Here is a 21,019-nt window from a genome sequence, read left to right on the forward strand (position 1 = left end):
TACTATAATGTGTTTTTTTTCTCACTTTTTCCAACATATTATACTATGGCTTTTTTTATATTTTTTTTCGACATTCTATTCTAGGACTTTTTTTATCACTTTTTTCGACATACTATACTATGGGTTCATTATCACTTTTTTAAACATACTAAACTATGGCTTTTTTTTTTTTTAAATGTCGACATACTATACTATGGCTTTTTTTATCACGTTTTTCGACATACTATACCGTGGCTTTTTTCAACATACTATAATGTGGCTTTTTTTTGTCACTTTTTTCGACATACTATACTGTGGCTTTTTTTAAATAATTTTCTCAACATACTATAATATGGCTTTTTTCAACATACTATGCTATGGCTTTTTTATAATTTTTTTCGACATACTATACTATGGCTTTTTTATCACGTTTTTCGACATACTATACTATGGCTTTTTGAGACTTTTTTTTATGACACTATACTATGAAAACTTTATGAAATTTGAATGACATAATTTATACTATGACTTTTTATAAACTTTTTATGATATACTATACTATTATTTTTTTTGGCATACTAATACTACTATACAACTAGATATAATAAAATATATTACAATTTCTTCTTTTTATGACTTTTTAATGATGTTTTTTTTTAATCAGTTCTATACTTTGACTTTTTATAAACTTGTTAGGACATAATATACTATGACTTTTTATTAAGTTTTTATGACATACTGTTATGACATTTTTTTGCATGACTTTTGATTTTTTTTTGTCATACTATTACTTATTTATGACATTCTTTACTATGACTTTTTATCACATACTATACTATGACTTTTTATGACTTTTTCATGACACACTATGCTATGACTTTTATGACATATTTATGACATACAGACTTTTTATGATTTTTTTATCACACACAATACTATGACTTTTTTTAATTACATTTTTTTTTATGACATAGACATTTTTGTGACATACTATACTATAACTTTTTTATAACATACCATACTATGACATACAGTACATGAATCCATTCTTGGTTATTTATCTACAGATTTACCCAGATGAGGGACACTTCCTACACAGTGACGGGACGCAGCAGCATCTGAGCCAATCCTTGGTCAACTTCTTCGAGGTGTGTTTCAGGGTGCCGGAGATACTGACGGATGAGCAGCAGGAAGATGACGAGGACGACAGTTAAACCTATCCTTCTTAGCAGCGCCGAGCCACCTACTACAGCACAATATGCAACAGGTCTTTCTAAACCCAGTCAACCCACACCACCTGCTGTCCATCCAGATTTTAGCTTTACTCTGAAGCACAGCACCTGCATGTACAAAAGGGGCCTCAGCCTACAACCCCTCTCCTCACCTCATGCTGGATGCTGGTCAGAAAGACAAAATAAATCTCAGATGTGAACAGTCACATCTCTCTCTGCTATTAAAATATATGGACTAGTACTCCCTCTGGTGGACAAATAGAGGATCAACGTCACATCCATTGAGCAATGCATCTCCATTCCAAACCAGGCATATTTATTAGGTGCTTTGCAGCACAAAATATCCCCTGTGAAGATCAGTTCATTATGTTGAGATTTAACTTTGGAAAGGCCACCAGTTTCTGATAACCTTGCCAACCAACTTACTGATTATTGTGTTCATGAGAATGATTACTGCTACTTGTTTCTCAGAATTTCTCTGTTCAGTGTCGTGTCTATGAGTGAATGTCTGGCTGCATCAGTCTGTAGTTGCATTACAAAACAAAGGCACAATGTTTCACTTGTGTTGTACTTTAAAGTGTCTTTACAGAAATGGTATGAAATCTTATTTTCCTCATAATTCTGAATTGAACTCTTGTTCTTTTAGTCACTGTGCCTTACTGTGGGAGAAATGCTAATGATGAGAGCCCACATGACACTGAGAATGAGTAAATATGGATAGGCTTGTCTGAACTGTGGACTCAAAACAAAAGTTAATTTTCCTCAAATAGTAGCAAGTTATTAGTATGGGAAGTTTAAATTACAACGTATGGCACTGTTATCTCAAAACATGGAAAGAACTGAATACTAAATAATTGTATGTCTTCTTAAAAGATGGCATTATACGGAGAAAAATGTAAAGAGTATTTAATTTGCAAATACAGTTCTTGATATTTACCTTCCAAAGTGGCATTGGTAAGTTAACTATGCTGAATTTTCATTATTTTGTGAATTACTTTGACTTGTGTTTAATGGCTTGACTCTCTCCCCATGTTCTGTTAGTATTCAGTGGTTTCTAGTCAGCTGATGTACAAAGTGTATAAATTCTTATATTGTTTAAAGTGCTCATATTATGCATTTTCCCTTACCTTTATTGTGTTATATATCTTTTTTGTGCACGTTATAGGTTTACAAAGTGAAAAAGCCCAAAGTCCACCCCAAAGGGATTTACCATCTCCAACAGAAAACACTGTTCACAAACTGCTCCCAACAGCTCTATTGTAGTCCAGCCTTTACTTCCGTGACGAACGTGCGTCACTTTCAACACACATTATAATGCTCGCCTAGCTGCTAGCATGGAACGTCCTCATACTCTGCTTCTGACTGGCTAGTTGTCCTTACCTAGCTACTGCGCATGTGCGACTCCCAACAAAGATGGAATAGAAGTGAGATGCCTCACACTGTAGCTAAAACAGAGAGCTCAACACACAGGGTGAAAAGAGGAGTTGCAGCAGTGTGCGGTACAACCAAAATGTGTTTTTTGAAAATGAAACCATGTAACCCTATTCTGGTACAACCTCTAAATATAATTATGAACCTGAGCATAATATGAGCACTTTAAGTCTTTATGTTCTATGTGAAACTTGTATATAAAGCATTTTGAAATGTATCTTTGGTTGGCTTTATTCATCACTTTAGTGTGTAAACCATGTGACTGCTGCCTTGTGCTGCAACATTTGATCTATTTTACTTCTGCCAATATGCCTTCTTGTGTGCAGTAGCCTACAAGTATTGCAGTACAACCGAGGGCTGAAAAGCTTTTCCTGTGGAAGCAAAGAAGGGCTGTGTATTTTGTAGTACTTTACTTTAAAGAAATTTCACTCTGTGGCTGGGTTGGTTCAGTGGTAGAGCAGGCGCACATGTACTGAGAGGTTTATACCTCGACGCAGAGGTCCAGGGTTCGAATCTGACCTGTGACAAACGTCCTGCATGTCTTCCCCCTCGCTCTCCCCTTTCTCAACTAGCTGTCCTGTCAAAAAGGCGGAAAAGCCCAAAAAAAGAAATTTCACTCAAACGTACTTAGATAATGTACTGTCTTAAAACTGTAACGGAGTAATGTTTACTCAAAGGGAAAGAGGAATGATAAAGAAATGTATGATGATATCTGATAGACCCATTAAACACAAAGTGAAAACAGATCTCTACAATATACACTACCGGTCAAAAGTTTGGGGTCACTTAGAAATTTCCATTCCACTCCATTATAGACAGAATACCAGCTGAGATCAGTTGCATTGTTTTTTTAACCAGGGCAGCAGTTTTCAGAATACATTATGTGCTTACATAATTGCAAAAGGGTTCTCCGATGTTTTCTCAGTTAGCCTTTTAAAATTTTATCAGATTTGTAATTTGATATCAGATTAATAAACAGAATGTGCCTTTGGAACATTGGATGAATGGTTGCTGATAATGGGCAATGTAGATATTGCATTAAAGATCAGCCACTTCTTTCTACAACAGTCGAGAACCCTTTTGCAATTATGTAAGCACATAATGTAATCTGAAAACTGCTGCCCTGATTAAAAAAGCAATGCAACTGATCTCAGCTGGTATTCTGTCTGTAATGGAGTGGAATGGAAATTTCTAAGTGACCCCAAACTTTTGACCGGTAGTGTAAATTAAACATAAAATACAGTGTCAAAAAAGCCACATTACATCTAATTTGATTCAGCCGATTCTATTATGGCCTTTCTTTGCTTACATATACTACTGTGATGCTTTTCTACAACGTGGTCAAAAAATAAACATACAAGACCATTTGCCATTGACAAAATTTATTTCCAGTGTTTCAGGAGACTGTGCACACACCTCTAACAATCAGAGGAACACAGCATTGGTACAAACGGTCCAGCTCAATGAAGCGTTTCCTCATGCAGGGACCTCTCTCGTCAGAGAAGTACCAAACTGCCCACAACACCCACACCGGCCTCATCATCATCATCATCATCTTCTCACAATACTGTACTTTAATCCTGCAATTTGATGGAAATTTAAAAGTAAAGCAGCTAAAACATGGCATGTATGTACATTTAAGTTACTTATTTTACAAGGAATATTTAAAATTCAAGTTCTGTTAAAATCAAAAAAATGATAAACAGAGAAAAAAAATGTATAAAACATGTTAAGACCAGAGTGGAATGCCTAAGGAATGGAAGCTCGGCATTTTGTTACATAACCTGTAGAATGACTGAGAGTCGACAATATAAAATGTCATTCACAGTAACATCTTTGTGTATTTCAACAAAGACAATATGGCACCCTTAACAATTCATTGAGAGGCACTTCCTATTGTGAAAAAACATGATTTTCTGATTTGAATACCCATTTTCTTTTTCGTCCAAAGTTTTCTTCCTCATTGCAATCTACCGCCAGCCATTGACAGATGTGTGAACCACGAACACTAAAGCCACAGCATAACATTTGCATTAGAGGGATGTTGTTCACTGCTCTTTAAACCATATAACTGGGATGAATAAGAACTATTTCCATTTGCATAAGTCCAGTGTCTCCTCGTCACCTTTGTACCTTTGGAAAGGCCCCTTTGACAGCAGAAAGCTTGTAGGCAGTCCAAACACAGGCTGTACCAAAAACACAATTCAAGTACACAGAAAATAGGGGTATGTACACTTTAGAGTGAAACACAAGCATCTAAAGCTTTTAGTCAGTATTACAGCAAGCATGTCTGTACATTCTTCATTTGGTTACTTAGACTCACTGACTTTGAACATCATAACTTTCTTTACACAAAAATAGTTCCTCTGCAATACTAAAAACTTTACTACTTCCTATTCATTCTAAACGTCAGGTCATCCTTAAAGCCACTAAGCTAAACCTTTAAAACAATCTTAACTTGAGTGTCACTGTTCACACTTCCTTGCACAGACTTCACAGGCTCATTGTTTCATGAGCGACAGGTCCTCTCCATCTTCAGCACAACAGGGATTTGTATTAGGAGGGAGGATATCCTCCTGCTGCGCCATCCCAAAGTCATTTGTCATTTAAAAAAAAAAGAAATAAAAGGGTATAAACACCATTTTTGTTTCATGCCTTATACATGAGCAGGATCAACGATCCCCGTGTGCAGTAATTCTCTTTTCACAAGCAAGCACACCAGTTACAGACACACACTCCAAACAATTTTGTACAACATGCTCATTCACTAACATTGGTCACACAACAGACATTATACTGACAGACTCCCAAGTACGTACACATCTCACAGACGGAGAACATACACAGTCAAACACGTCCAACACTTCTTACAGGTACTGATAGAAGCGCGAATGGACCACCTGGGAATTAGTGAGTTTATGTGGGTGAGCGGTGGCCGAAAGGCTCAGATTCTTACTCTGGGGAACATCCCCGTTGAACACTTCAGCTGGACGATGTGGGAGTTCAGAAGAGGACGAGGCTCCGAGGTTCTGGGACATTGCGCTGCACAGCCCCCCCTGCTGTTCAGAGAGGTCCACGCTGACCTCTGGATTGCTTGTGCGGTGGCGCTCGCGGGCAATCCAGTCCCTAATTGAAAAGTCCTGAGAGCTGCACTTAGGCTTCAGCTGGTCCACAGCTGACAGCTCCGACCGAGAGCCTGAACCGATGCCAACATGCTGCGACCAGTCTCCCAAAACAGACAGCTCTGCAAAGTCCCTCTGACCGCCCATGGTGTGTCTGCGTCTGATGTTCTTCTTCTTCTTACTGCGGCCCTCCGGGGACCGGCTCCTCTGGCTGCCCACGCCAAACATGTCATCCACAGACATTCGTAGACGCACCTTCAGTCTGTCAGTGATCTTCAGCTTCCACGCTGGCTCTGCCTTATCTAATTCGCTCCGAGACGAGGAGCTGAGGCTGCCTGTGGAGCGGCCTTTGACTGACCCCATCACACACGACAATCTGTTGGAATCTTTATCGCTCCAAGCTCCATCCAGTGAAGACTCGCTGACAGTTTTCTGTTGAGCAGCTTTCTTTCTGGAGAGTGTATCACATTCGATGAGTCTGTGGGAGGGGAGGGGTCGAGGAGCTTCCTGCAGTTCGCGGTGATCAGTTTTTCCGACTGTAAACACTGACAGGTCGCTCTCACTGTCCGTCTCCATCGGCCTTCCCTCGCTGATGAGCTCACTTCTCTCGTCGTCTGCATCGTCTCCACCCCTGCTCTCCGCCACAGACTGCACTTCAGGACTGAGGGTGCTGAGCTCTACTCCAGTCAGGAACGTCATGGAGGAGGTGGTGGAGTAATCAGAGGTGATGGAGCAAACCTCCGCTCCCAACCCGCTGGGGCCAGCTTCTGGACCCAGAGCCACAGTCCTGCTTCGCCTCACTCTGGGCACCGACGCCTGGGAGCTGGTGCTGTTCATCGTACCGAGGTCGGACACTGTGTCGTCGTAGTTGGAAGGCGGGTCTGACAGAGAGGACTGGTGAGCCATCTGCATGCGGTAGCTGAGGTTGGGGGAATGGGGGGGTGAGGCGTACGGAGAGCCACTTTGAAGGGTGGAGGAAATGTGTTCTGGAGGCAGGGGGGTAAAGGGCTTCGTCAGGCTGCTGGAGAGATTCTCCTTCCTGTTTGTTTTGTCAAGATGTTCCTCAGAGCTGTTCCTGTTCTCGTCTTTCTCACTGGTTTCATCCGTCTCCCCCTCCTCCTCGGTCCGGCTGTCTGGGGACCACAGAGGCTGCTGCTGGCTCTCCTCCGGGAGCTCCTTCTTGGGGAACACAGCGTCCAGGTCGTCGTCTGAACTGCTGGGATGAGCTTTGTCCTTGGGCTTCTTACGTTTGCGGCTGGCGAAGAAGGAGGAGCGCAGCATCTCTTTGCTACACTGATCCTTCCCTGACCCCCACAAGCCCTGTTGATACAGAACCAAGACTCGTCAAAACCAGACTGAAGAATATAAAAACACTAAAGAAGGAATGAATGATTTATGTTACAAAACGAAATAAGAGGACATTACCTTTGATTTGGAGGAGTCACTACATGCTGAATCTGTATCAAAGAGAAGAGAGTCGTTACTAAGAGTCTGCCAACCCTCGGGCTGGCTTAAAACAGTCAACAAGATAAAGAAAGCGAAAAGGCAGATTAAAAGTTTGTTTCAGAGTGAAACTGACAGATATGATGAGTATAATGAGAGCAGCTGAATGAAAGCAGACGATACATTTTCGGCTCAGAGAGCGCGACATGAGAACGAGTAACCACAGTAAGCAGTATATGGATAAGTGGATCAAGCGGCAGAAGAGGCCTGAAATGAAGGGTGAGAGGAAACAAAGTGAAAACCCAGCAGTAAACCAAGACACAAAAAGCGGCTCATGCTCATGTATCGATGGAACGACGGCACATCACGGACAAACACGTCAGTCACAGAGCATCACATGTAGCCACCAACCAGCTGTAGGCATTCTTTCCCAACTCAAAGACATCACAGAGGAGAGAGAGTGATGAGTTTGCTCTGACTTAAGGGGCCTGAGCTGAACAGATCAGTGAGTGTATGTCGTGGTTGATACAGATGGCGCAGGCAAGCCTTAGAATAACCTTAATATAAGAAAGATTGCTCTTACTCCAAGCTAGATTAACTCCTGCGGGGGGGCCTTTAACATGTAACCTGTCATCCTCAACAACATAAAAGGCAAATCAAAGAGTACACGGAAGTTTCTTGTCTCACTTTGCAAATGGAGAAAACACGCAAACTGCAGCTAACAAAAGATGAACAGGCTAATAGCCCTTTTCGACCAAATAGTTACAGGAACCATGGAGCCACAAGAACTAAACTCAGGAACTGAAAGTCCCTTTCATTTTCACTGCATCTGAAAAACCCTGAAGATTAGGCAGATCCGTTCCTCAATGAATATAAATAACGCTGTAGGGAAGTCGAGCCGGAGGTTGGCGAATAATCGACATTCAGCACTGATAGTTCCAGGGTCATCAGAAAGCACTACTCCTGGAACAGAAACTTTTTTTTGACACAAACAGAACATACGACAAAGTAACTAAATTTAGTCATTGTATCCTCTGGTCAAAGGTTCCTGAAAGGGTTCCTGGGCTCCTGAAAGAGTTCCTGCGGTGGAATCGGGCTATTAATGATCTAATTTAGGTTTAAACTGTGTGTGTCAGGGTTGGGTAGGGGAACAATGTGAGGGGCGAGTTAGTGATTGATGTAGGTGTTATACATTATGTAACAGTAGGAGGTGACGAAGTATGTGGGAATATTTGTCTGTACTTGAATGAAGACAAAGATTTGGAAATAAAAGGCATCACAGACAACAAATCAAACAAAAAGACACAAGAGGAGGCACCTGAAACTAAAAACTACCTTTCACAGCAAATAGCACTACATCTACATGCTTGGAGTCCCATCCACTGCTATATGACTGCATTTGTGCCTCTGCATCAACAAGTCAATACGTATTTATTGGTTGTATGTGTGGGTTTGTTTTGAGTTTAAACGCGTGTGTGTCCCACCACTACGACCCCACCCTTAGACATCATGACAGATTATGCCACATGACCGGGAGAGAACCTGAGGTTGACCGTACCATGCTACTTGTCCTTGCGATCAGCTTTAGAGACAACAAGAGACAGCAGAAGGGCTTTCAGAGAAAGTACAGCAGCATTGCTCTGTATCCCTCAATTTAGGGTATTGGTTTAAATATGAGACGTGCACACCACAGGAAAAATGACAAACATCGACTTCTCTTTCTTTCTTTTTTATCTTTTTTCCTCCTTTCGCCCAAATTTAAAAGAGCTGCGGGTTTCTGCAGACTAGGCAGCTACACTGGGCACAACACTCGTCCTTCTTCCTACAGTCCCAGCTGTCCATCACTGACATAACAGAGTCCATCAGTGACATCATCGAGTGATAGACGCCGCCCACTTGGCCTGTGTCAAGATTGGGTAATGTGTGAGTGCTGGACAGGAATGGGGGAGAAAAACAACACACTACACACAGAAGGGCAGAGGTCAGAAGGGTTAAAACTTCCATCTTTTCTTTATTTTTGTTTGTTAGATTTACTTTGGGAAAGAACATGCCGGGATTATGTGAGAGACGAGGAGGAGGGGAAGAAAAGAACTGAAAGAAAAGGAGTCGTCTCAACACAGGTAAAGCACAGGGAGAAAAAAAATGACTTGAGCAGGGAGAAAAAAAAAAAAAAAAGAGTAAAGCAAAGAAATGAACGAAAATAAAACTTGGACAATTTATCGCTTTGGGCCAAAAAATGTGAATAGCGAAACAAAAACTAAGGCTTTTATCCAAAAACAAATGAATTAATAAACTCAACATACTGCAAGGTATTTTTCAACAAGTTTCCAATGGTTAAACCACAAACTGTATTAATTGAAAATTTACTGAAAAAGCTTGCTTTAACGGAAACAAAAAGAAATTCGGCAGATTTTTTTGTTGTTGCTCAAAACACTTAAAATTATGAAAAAATAGGCATGATGTTCATTATTTTAGCATTAACAATTGACACACTGCTAATATTTCTAACAAATCTATTGCACAAATATTTTAAACTTTTCTACTTTAATAATATGTTATTGCTGCCATAATAATATATTTGCTGTGACGATGCTGGAGTGCTTCTCCTAAGAGATAACCCTCTCAGACTTACCTGAAACTTCGCCCGGTGAAGCTGCAGTCCGTCCAATGTTGGAGAGCAGGTGGTCGATATTGGGCACAGGCTGAGACTGCACTGTGCTTTCCTGCTCAGCTGTGGTCTGGAGCCGCACATGGAGGGAATGTGCACAGTTTAAACAAGAACAGAAGAGAAAGCCGAGAGAAGATAAGTGACTGAACACAACACATCATTGGAAAAAAAAAAAAAAGATAACTACAAAAAGGCGTGAGATAATGCATTTTATCTAAAGCTGCATTAATTCATTGAATTAACTCTGTTCTGGTCTCTACCAATATAGTAATTTGAGCCATTTCTCATATTGATTAGTGCAGCTTTAAATACTTGTATAAAATAAACAGCATTAAGAGTATGGTTATCTATGATATGAGTTGTTTATCCATGACAAACAAACAACAAAAGGAAGAAGAAGAAAAAAAAATAAAATAATTGCCACATACAACAGGGTCCTCGTCACCGTCATCAGTGAAGAACCAGTCATATTGCTGGATAAGGTTCTCAACTATCTTGCACTGGTCCGGCATGTGATTAACCATGTTGGTCATGTTGTCCTCAGAGGTTCTGACCAGCGTAGGACCAAACACAATTGCCAGGTTACGAGGCTCCATCTAAACAGATAAGGTTAGGACAAATCAGGTTTAATGTAATAATCCTCAAAAGGACACTAGATTTGCAAAGGATTGGAGGGTGTTACCTAATGACATTAACACTGATAGATCTTGTTAACTGCCTTACCTTGTTCTTTTCACAGTTGTCAGAAACCTTCTTGAGATGAGCACAAAGGAATTTTAGAGTTTCAAAGTGATGATCAGGTAATTCTTGTATCTGCAAGAATTGACAAAAAAAAGAAAGTTTCAGGATTAATGGTATGTCTAAATATAATGCTATTCAAATGAAGGCATCTCACATTAGATTTTTCACTCACCAGCCTCTTGAGCTCCTTTAATCTCTCCACTGAGTCTTCCGTTCTGTTGGCTTCAATAAAATCAGCATACTTTTCTGTGAATAGAGGAAAAACTTTACTTAGAATAGCAAAAGGAAAAGTCGCACAGAAAATCCAGCGTTACTCAAGTTTTTGTTTGCAATTTCTGGGTCGTGACTTTCAGTGTATTTACAAGATCTCACCATTCGTAAACAGAGGTTCTGGAAGTTTTCGGAAAAAAGACTTAAGTAAACTACTGATGACGTTGAGGTCCCGCCATTTCTGCAGAAAAGAGGTGAGAAAGCATCGTGTTAGAGCTTACAGCACAAATCTGTCACTGCTAAGAGATGTCAGTAAAGTGGCACACTGTACTATGCAACCCGGCTGTCAGTCACTCACGTCTTCCTGGACGTCGATGTCAGTCATGCCTTTGCTGTTGAGCTCCTCCTGCATGCTGGAGATGGCAGCATTGTTCCCAGGCACTCTGTAGATTCCTGTGTACTCCAGACCTCTCTCCTCCACCACATTACAGCACACCTCCACGATCAAAGGAACAAACTGCACAACACACAACAGGAAAACATAAGATACAACATATCACTGATAACTGCAAGTTGAATCTGAACAATTAACAAAAACTTACAAACTGTTTGGACGAGTACAGATGTGATGTGCATGCAGTTATGTCATACACATCAGTGTTTCCAACAGCCAGCCAAAGTGAGCTACCCTAGCAAGAATTAGTGACCGCTCTGGCTGACAGGTTGAAGCAAAATCTATATTGTGTATATGTGTATGGAAGCAATATGCCATTTACCTCATCTGAATGCTAAACTACTGGAGCATTTTCTCACAAATAAATAAAGAGAGATTGAGACTCACCCTGTTAGTCTGTGCAGCTGGACAGTCATCAAGCCGCACCCCGAACGTGACCCCAGCTGGAGTCTTTTTTTCAAAGGGCTTCCTCATAATCCCTGCAATGCCAATTTTCCAAGCAGCTCTGTCCCTTGGTGGACTGGAGTCATCTAACAGAGTAAACACACATATATGCACATAAATTAGACATCTGAGATTAAAAATGCTCTTGAAGCACACTAAATGAAGCTGGTGCCTTTACCTCTCAGCGCCCTCCGATCCTCTCCTGTTTTGGGCGAATGAGGGCTGTGGGTCTTGCCGTCTGTTTTACCTCCCAGGAAGGCTTGTTTGATACTGAGGGATTGGCGTGAGGTTTTAGGGGAGGGTTCAGACCTGCTGCTGGGCGTACTGATTGCAAAAAAAAACACAAATAATACCATTAAATTGGCATACAACTAAAATGGGTAGATATTTGCTTGAGTACTATGATTGGAGTCCTGCATACCTCATCATGTTGTATTCTTTGATCTTTCGACTGATCAAGTCCTGACTTGTTACAGCAGCATTCTGTAATGTCAGCAGAAATACATTAAGGACATTAAATAAAGTTAAAACTTTAAAAAAAAAAATTCTACATTAAATGCAGGCTGATTTTGATTTTATTTCTAATATGAGTTATATATTACCAATTGTTAATTGCTTGATATTTCTTGTAAATCCAACAAAACAATGTCCTAAAGTGGGCCTTTAAAGGCATTGGTGCATACATCTATAAAAATTTGGTGGCAATTAGGAAATAGCCACTCTGGGACACTGCAGAGAGGCAAATAACTGTACAAATGACAAATGTGACAGCTATGTACTGAACCTAAGAGAGAATTTTAATTAAAAAAAAAAAATAAAAAACACAACAAAGAGAAAATGAAATTTAAAAGGCCTGATGTTAACAAGACTGCAGTCTGATTACAGACATGATTAGTAAACATGCCTATTTTCTGCCTTACAGAAAAGATATGATTGGGATAGAGAGATTCTACCAGGAGCCTTTTATTTAAATATTTCCCAGCCTGATTGGATTAAATGGTAAAAGATTGTCTATGCTGATAACAGGGGCAGTCTTACTGGGCAGTTTTACTACAACAAATATCTTAATATGTACACCTAATCCTGCCTATTTTTTTGTGCTTCCAGTCCTCCATCTCAGATATTGCACGTCTTCCTTTGGTGGCATTACTAATGTAACGTTAAGGCTCAACAAGACACATTTCCTTAGCTAAGAATCTGTATCGCTCATAGATTGACTATTGACAAGGGGTGTGACGAGGCACTCAGCTCACGAGACGAGACACAAGATTGGGTTCACGAGATCGAGACAAGATTTGAACACTATTTTAATAAAAACGTCAATGAAAAAAATAAGACTGGAAAATTAGTCCTTTATTCAATCCAAAGTCACAACAGAACATGTCTTTGTTTAATATCATTAAAAGTAAAGTTAGATTTTGCTGTCCGCTTCCCGACTCATTTTTAAAAGGACAGAGAAAGAGAGTGGTCTCGGCGAGACAGCGCCACATTGAACTGCACGCTGTAGTCGGGTATGTGTCTCGGCCGAGAGAGAGAGGGGGAGAGAGAGCGTCGGTACTTTCTAACGTTGTAATGCTGGGTTTTACAGGCGGCTTTTTTCTTCCGCTATTGCTCTGCAAAAGTAAACTCAGAGTCAACTTCGGAGAACGGGCGGGGGATCTAGCTAATTTCAAAGTTAAAGTCAGACTCATCCGTCATGCTGGATGCTGCTCTGCACTTGTGTACTGATATCGTGAGACACTTTTTACCTCAACGAGAAATCTTGTCACGTTTAATCTCGCAAACCTCTACTATTGACTATAGAGTGACGCGATTTCCAAAGGAGTTTATTTGTAAAAGGCACTTTTTAGCCAATTTCAATCTAAAACTCTGTAGATAGACTGATCCAGACCAGGCATGGTGAGCAGCATAAGTTGCTATGTGATCTAGCCAATTAAAAGAGAGCCACCTTAGTGACATCAACAACTCCGGCTTTAGGCTGACATACCCAGGTGATAGTAATCTTGATTGTGGCTACACAACACGAGTCTTGCTAAAACACACCTCTTCATCTGGGTTGCTGTTTTCCTGAATGACTCTGATCCAAGACAACATGTCATCCCTCCCTTCTGCCTGGAACAAATACTCGCAGTCTGAGGTGGTGAGTCGCAGCACATTCTTGCGTCTTGTGTCACTATAGGAGATGTCAATCAGACAGGCCTTAATGCTGATTTGCAGTGGGACCTCGTCAGATGGCGTGGAAGCATTAGACAGCGCATCCTTCCTGTCTTTGTAGAGGGTTAGGGTGTGACCTTGTAAAACAGCATACATAGGCTTCCATGATCTCATTCCTCCACCAACACGCTACAGAGATGTGGAGACAAGAGAGAAATACTTACACATCAAAGGATTAGTGATATATATGGTTTAAAATGAAGGTATGATTGTACAGGCATACCTTATTTTTATCTGTACTAAATTGCCTAAAATTGAGCAACCCTTCTTTGGAAGAATCGGCAAAGATATCCGAAGAAGAATCTCTTCGAGATCCAGAATCCCCAGAGGATTTATGTCCGTCCAAAGCCTGCAAATGTGAAATTGTGAAAAAAAGGTTCTGGCATTACTAGCGGATAGTAGAGTGTGACATGAAACATGGGGAGATTGAAAGAGGAAGATGACATACAACAAGATCTCTAGGAAAATCAAACTGGGGATGCCCCATTTACATGGTCACCGGGACATGCCAATATCAAAAGGAAGCCAGAGAAGGTAAATTGAGAGAGCATCAAAGCCTGTCTGAAAATAACTAACCACTAAATAAAAACATAGAATAGACAATAGAAACGCATCACACACTGTGTAAGGAAATTAAAGGAATAATTTTAATTTATGAGACCAGTAGGTTGTAATATAGAAAGCGCTTAGAGAATTACATGCAACAAGTTCCATATTTTTAGGACTAAATCAAATGTTGTATAATGACATAAGAAAAGTCTTGCATGTTGTGAGCAATCCTATAGCTCCTCACCTTCCTCAGGCCCCTGAGACTGGGCATATTCTTACTAGAAGATCTCCTAAAGAAGTGGAACAACAAAGAAATGCAGATTTCAAGTCAAAGACAAGGTCAGACACATCCATAACCCAATACAAATGAGAAAATACTAAAGCAATGACCTATTCATAGAATGCACTCACCTTCTACCCTCCTCCTGGTAGTTATCCAGACCTTCATCGTAGGATTTGGACCGCTCTGTTTTGCTGGCTGAATCAGACTCCAGCAAAGCACTTCTCAGGGACTCTATACAGTGATGAAAAATATTATAAAAACATATATTTGTCATTTATGACCCAAGTTATGAGTGTTAATGAGGGCAACATTAAGCTCTTAGAGAAAGCTTGATTCTTTAGCCATGGTCAAATGTTAAAATAAAAAGTTGAAACAATAAAACCACAATGGGTTAAAACCCAACCAACCCAATGCCATTTACCTTGGTCATGTGACAGCTGACGACGAATGGGAGGGCATGGTGAACCCGGACTGGGGGGACCTGTAGTTATAGCTGGTGCAACAGATATCACAGCGGAGGGTGGAATAGGAGCGGCCTCCTGGTCGACACTGGGGCTGATTGGCTCATCTATGATGACAATAAAAAATTCAGTGTGAGCACAGAGATGAACGGAAATAGAGCTTTTGTCACATATTCAACTACATTATGTATCTGGCTAAGAATGCAGACCTGCTGAATATTTATCTTTAACATGTGTATCAAAGATAACTTCATCAGCTATCATCTGTGGGATTTGGGCAAAAATTAAAAACAGTCTTTCTTACTCCTATGGCTTAGATGCCACACCACAGCTGAGAGTCGGAACAGATCGTCTTCTGACATGTTTCTTGAGGGAAAAAGAAGATTTTAGCGCTTGAGTACCGCCCACTCCTGGCACTTAAAGCCTAAAACAGCTCAGAGTACAAAGCTGCTCTCTGCAGCCGAGGGGCTTTTGGAGCTAAATTTAAAAAGAAACTGTCCTAGTTCCAGCCTGTACCCAACTTTGAAACGGGGCAAGGGAAAAAGGATGTCACCATCTCCCCATCAAGGCCCGTTAGGTTAACTTTAAATTCTTCCATGTTTACAACTCTCTCCAACATAAGATGAACAATCTCTTCTACTATAGTCTGCATACAGCAAAGTCCATAACAAACCCAAAGGACCTTAACGTTTGCATATGAGGCAAATGCAGAAAAGAACAGGACAACTCAGGTCTTCTGGTTTAACGTTCACTCTCATGACAGGCCATACACCAGGCAGCTTGCAATAGCAACCCCCGAGGGGTTCTGCTCCGGGCTCAAACTGTTCATCAGCAACATCATGAAGCGTCTTCTTCCAAAAGACCCTCACACATGGCTACTAAAAGAGGTATCAAAAAGTGCATCCAAAATTAAACTGCATCGCTATAAAATTAATTCAAATTAACAAGGAACGATCAAATTCCAGTCATTGCCATCTAAAGAAGATAAAAGAAAAAATTACCTGCCTGTAGATTAGCTAAATAAAATAATGGATTGGGCTATTGGACCAAATTACCTCACAATACTTAGGCCTGGACCAGTGGGCTTTCAAACAGGCCATTAATGGAGGCCCAGAGGCTTACACAATCAGGGCACTGTTCTCCTGGGCTGGGGCACTAGTCCCAGAATGGTGATGTTGCGGCATCATCACTGTCACTGGTTGCTTTGTCTGCACCTGCACCTGGCCAACCAACATTACATGGACCACTGAAGGAACAGCAGAAACACTGTTGGTAAGCCATAAGTGTAGTGCACTCAGCTTACTGAAGGCATTCCTCCAGCCCACCCCTATCTAAATAAATGGGGTGGACAAAATATTTAAAAAAACATTGTTATATATATATATATATATATATATATATATATATATATATATATATATATATATATAGTATAATGCAGTAGGGACCACAAGTAACATTTATTTTGCAACATATGTTAGTTATATTTTTCAACTGCTTTAAAAGACCCAACTTTAACACAGAAACTAACTCTTCTCCCATGGGTCTAACTAAAACCTTCCAGTGGTGTTGCTGCCTGTGACCTAGTTCCTCCGTGCAGTATACCTGCAAGTAAAAAATGTTTCCTTCCAAAATATAGGTAGATCAGCCATCAGTAACAGTTTACTTAAGTTAAAACCACCAAAGATATGCTGACTTGGGCAATTCAATTTAAAAGTAAATCTGTCTAAAGTTTCTTTTCATTATCAGGTTCTCTAAAGAACCAGCCTAATCATACACAAGTAACACCAAGACCTAAAACAAATACATCAGAAATGAACTGGGAATAACAGGATATCCACAGTCACAGAGTACTTACCTTTCCAGAAGATTTCAAAAAGGTCACCCATCTGCACACTCCGTCTTACCTCCAGCAATGTTACTATAGTTACTGTATATGCTTGTCAAGGCACCCCAATAAACATGCTGAGAGTTCCTATGAAATGTGTATTTTTACTCACTGCTGAACTGATTACGACAGATTTTCTAAAACAAGACTGAATACACTAAAAATCTTGGCTGTAAAATTCAGATTTAGAAATGTGTTTGGTGCCATTTCCAAAATCTAATACAAAACAGTAAAAAAGCAAAACATTCTGATTACCTCTTAAAGGGCATGAAAACATTTCTGAAAACTGCTTTTCTAAGCACTGATGATGACAACTATTTAATCACAAGGAAATGCATTATGGGACTATTGAACCATAATGCAATCCATCCTGAAGAGAGACCATCCAAGAAAACAATATATTAGGGGAGAAATTCAATATGTTCCAAAAGGCTTAAGCCATCCTTCACTCCGCCCTAGTTAAGCTGAATATCCCACAAAACCTCTCTGAATGCCACAAATCCTGATTAATAACATCTTCCCACGAAGATGAATTCATTTGTGAACATCTCTCCAGCACTGTATATACACACACCATTATTACACTGAATCAGATTAACAATGAAACCATAGTGCTCTACAGTCAGTTTTCCATCCATCAATTTTCAACAGATTTCTATTAGCATCTATGGTGGAAGCCCTTTAACTAGCTACAGTATCAGCACTGCCAGTTAGCCTCATATTACTACTGCCTGCGGTCGTTGCCATGACAACTTTGGGTGGCAAGGCTACAACTCAGTATTCTCTTACCGATGAATGGAATGGAGTCCAGAGACTCATCCAGGTTGCTGGAGCAGGAGGTGTGACATTGTTCCCCAAGGCGGCGTATGTGCATCTCTCGACGTGCATCATTTGGAAGCCAGCATGCCGCCACATCTGCTGTAGAATCTGGTCCGTCGTCATTTACAGCCAGGATGTAGGAGGGGTGCCGCAGAGGGCTGGGGTTCTTACCAGAGGGGGGTTTCTCCCTTAGAATGACCCCAGTCTCTGTGGGGCTTCGGCCATTGACCTGACTCTGGTAGTCTGGTTGGGGTGGTTTGAGGATGCTTGGCCTCTGAAGCATCTGTTTTGGGGTGGTGCATGAAGAAGACCTGTTTCCTACCAATGCTGCGTCTCTGTCTGCCTCAACACCCTGTATGGTTTCAGCCCAGATCCTGCTCTGGCCTTGTTGGGTAGTGTGTAATGCATGGTTTCCTTTGACTGCAACTCTTTGGTCAACAATAGAATGTTCAGCACTTGTGCCCTTACCAAAATGTGAGTGTCTGTCTGAGAGCATGGGTGAGGAGCGAGTCTGAAGAGAATCTGGTCCTTTAGAGTAGAAAGAAGGGTTTGGTGCACCCCTCATGCCACCGCTGTATCCAGCAGAAGGCCTGTAGAGCATGGCGTGTCTGGGGACAGACTGTCTGCTGGGCCTCGTACCTTGGTCTGCCCTTCCGTACCCTCCTCTTCTTTCATTGGGCCGAGCCAGCTCTACAGGGTCAACATAGTCTGTGGAGTGTGCCCGGGCTTTGTGCATTAGGCCATCCTGGGACATGCTTCGAGGAGGCCAGTTCCTAGTATGGCCCATTCTCTCTGCACCGCTCATACGGTCCTGCGAAGCACTGCGTGGGGCAATCTGAAAGTGGGGGGGAGGTCCTTGGTATGACCGTTCATGTGAGGTACTCCTCCGTCGTATCCCCTTAGGGCCCCAGTCACCACGGGGAATGTGATGAGTAGCGCCAAAGGTGGTCTGACTGGATGCTCGCAAATTGTCCAGTCTCTCCTGTATAGTCCGGCTACTATGGGAATGGATTCCTTTGTTGTCAATGTACTCCCTGTACGTTTGGTAAGTGCGCCAATCAATGTTTTGATTGTTGCCTGGGTAGTGAGGTAACTGACCTCCATATGGACCCATTCCTGGACCACTGGGATAGACATCGGCCTTTCGAGGGTGAGGATACTGGGCCAGTGACCCAGGCCTCCCCCTGACATAGACAGGGTCCATGTAATCTATTCTATGTGCTGGAACCATGCGACCTATTTGGGGTGCATCAGGAGGAATCACCACAGTCCTCACACTGTCGTTGCGCATGCACACTGCGATCTGGCTTTTTGGATATGACTGAGGAGGAGGAGATGGGGGCACGGTGATCTCCTTGCGGTATCCATGGTCAGGAGGTGCTGTTGGCCCTCGGCAGACCGGCCCTGCTGAGTCTTTCGCCTGGGCCATGCCCGTAGGCTTACAGTCTACTCTGGGGTAGCATACTGGGGGTGGATCAGGAATGTGACAAGCATTTCCACTGTAGCTGCTGCGGCCACGGACGTAGGCATCCTGGGAGTAGGCCTGGAGACAGAGCAACAAAGCAGTGTTACAATAGATATAGTACAGGCTGCATTGCAAGTCTGTGTAATATTCAACAGTGTGCTACCAGATGCTTAAAGAGAAGTCAAGCGTGATATTACAAATGTGACTGGATGCATGTGTGTGGGCAGTGCATGTTGCACAATAAGTGAGCGGAGGCGTTAGCAGTTCAGGGGTGTCAGTGGTCTTCATCTGCTCCTTATTTAGAGTTCCCATGGTAATGTTCACTGTTCCAGATGATAGTACACAGTATATAAGCCACCGTAGAAAATATTTTTACTAACAGAGAGAGATGGTGCTTTAAACTAGATTTTTATGGAAGAGCAGTCTTTCTCCTTTATTCCTGCCTGTGTTCTCCAGAGAAACATGTTTTTAATACCAAACAAATGGGTTTTAATATGAAGAAAAAAGCATTTGTCTGTCAAAGAAATTAACATTTACTATAACTGCAGGCATCTTAACATAAATGTGGAATGGTGTTTATACTGAATTCAATATTTAGCCTGCACTGTAACATTTTAGCAAAGACTGTAACAATCAATACATGTTCGATAAGGCAATCAAGTAGCTAACGCTTAAAATATTTGAACAAACAATAAATAATATAAAAATGTACAGTAAAAAATAACGGATGATGAGAGGTAACCAGTGTCTTCATTTTCCCACCTCAGACTGACAGACTCTAACCTCACCTCAGACAGACAGGAGGTCGCCCATCCCTCATAGAAAAAGTGCTATATTTAGCCTGCCTGATTATCATTCAAGGTTTGGAAGCCAATTCTATTTCACTGCAGATACTACTAAAATAGTTTTAAATAAATAGACAATGAAAGCTTTCTATGGGTTTGTTGTCCTCACTTCATGTACCTGCTACTCATAACATGCTGCACATACAACAAGCAAAAGACATGTGAAGGTATGAGGACTTTGATCCTGCTACCTGGTGTCAAATTACAATCTTACATAAAGCTTTGTGTGCCACAGCATTCAATACTGGGCTCTTTTCCTCCCTTTGTAAGCATGAGTGTGCAAGAGAGTTCAGAGGTCACTGGCCTTTATCACAATAATGACATCTGGCATGGAGGATGAGGAAGGGGCGAGGCTTCATGGAGATACCAGCTGGATGCCACCTCGAGTGCTCAATCTAACAGGTACTGCAGGCACAGTGCATCGGCCATTTCTACAGTCTACACATTTGAAGCACTAACACAGAGCTGACCATTAAACAGTCAACCATGGCAACTAAACAGCAATAATGTAAAACCTGAAGACCACATCCTGTAATGACGATGTCGACATGCATGACATATGCAAATTGAGACCGCAAGTACAACATGTCAACGGCAAGTGGGTACCCAGTATGCTGTTTGCTTACCAGATTAGTAGTTTCCAGAGAAAAAGGCTGCCATTACAGCATGTGAAAACGAGTGTCAAGAAATCAAAAGGGAGATGGGGTGGAAGAGAAAAAGATGCCAGCAGAACAAAATGCAAACATTACAAAACAAAACAGCCACAGCAAT

The 21,019-nt window shown here is 41.4% G+C and overlaps 2 protein-coding genes across 11 annotated transcripts in view; one reads left to right on the forward strand and one right to left on the reverse strand.

Moving 5' to 3' along the window:
- The window catches only part of LOC116046072 (dipeptidyl aminopeptidase-like protein 6), a 116,273-nt gene extending 114,485 nt beyond the window's left edge, over positions 1-1,788 (forward strand). For all 5 annotated transcript variants that reach the window (XM_036005418.1, XM_031294240.2, XM_036005420.1 and 2 more), the window contains one exon: positions 1,047-1,788. In XM_036005418.1, coding sequence (XP_035861311.1) covers positions 1,047-1,193 — 147 coding nt within the window. In that variant the 3' untranslated portion in view covers positions 1,194-1,788. The remainder of the gene's footprint in view (positions 1-1,046) is intronic.
- Positions 1,789-4,007: 2,219 nt separating this feature from the next.
- arhgap21b (Rho GTPase activating protein 21b) overlaps positions 4,008-21,019 on the reverse strand; it is a 39,824-nt gene continuing 22,812 nt past the window's right edge. For 5 of the 6 annotated variants that reach the window (XM_036004892.1, XM_036004893.1, XM_036004890.1 and 2 more), the window contains exons 8-24: positions 17,909-19,481; positions 15,192-15,338; positions 14,899-15,001; positions 14,732-14,777; positions 14,162-14,287; positions 13,768-14,067; positions 12,146-12,207; positions 11,903-12,048; positions 11,668-11,810; positions 11,185-11,343; positions 10,989-11,067; positions 10,789-10,862; positions 10,599-10,688; positions 10,304-10,471; positions 9,840-9,945; positions 7,190-7,221; positions 4,008-7,084 (exon numbers count right to left, since the gene is read on the reverse strand). In XM_036004892.1, coding sequence (XP_035860785.1) covers positions 5,510-7,084; positions 7,190-7,221; positions 9,840-9,945; positions 10,304-10,471; positions 10,599-10,688; positions 10,789-10,862; positions 10,989-11,067; positions 11,185-11,343; positions 11,668-11,810; positions 11,903-12,048; positions 12,146-12,207; positions 13,768-14,067; positions 14,162-14,287; positions 14,732-14,777; positions 14,899-15,001; positions 15,192-15,338; positions 17,909-19,481 — 4,929 coding nt within the window. In that variant the 3' untranslated portion in view covers positions 4,008-5,509. Of the gene's footprint in view, positions 7,085-7,189; positions 7,222-9,839; positions 9,946-10,303; positions 10,472-10,598; positions 10,689-10,788; positions 10,863-10,988; positions 11,068-11,184; positions 11,344-11,667; positions 11,811-11,902; positions 12,049-12,145; positions 12,208-13,767; positions 14,068-14,161; positions 14,288-14,731; positions 14,778-14,898; positions 15,002-15,191; positions 15,339-17,908; positions 19,482-20,874 lie in introns of all 6 variants that reach the window. The other variant, XM_036004895.1, reaches the window with a different exon arrangement.

The sequence above is a fragment of the Sander lucioperca genome, chromosome 9 (genome assembly GCF_008315115.2).
Source record: "Sander lucioperca isolate FBNREF2018 chromosome 9, SLUC_FBN_1.2, whole genome shotgun sequence".
NCBI lineage: Eukaryota > Metazoa > Chordata > Actinopteri > Perciformes > Percidae > Sander > Sander lucioperca.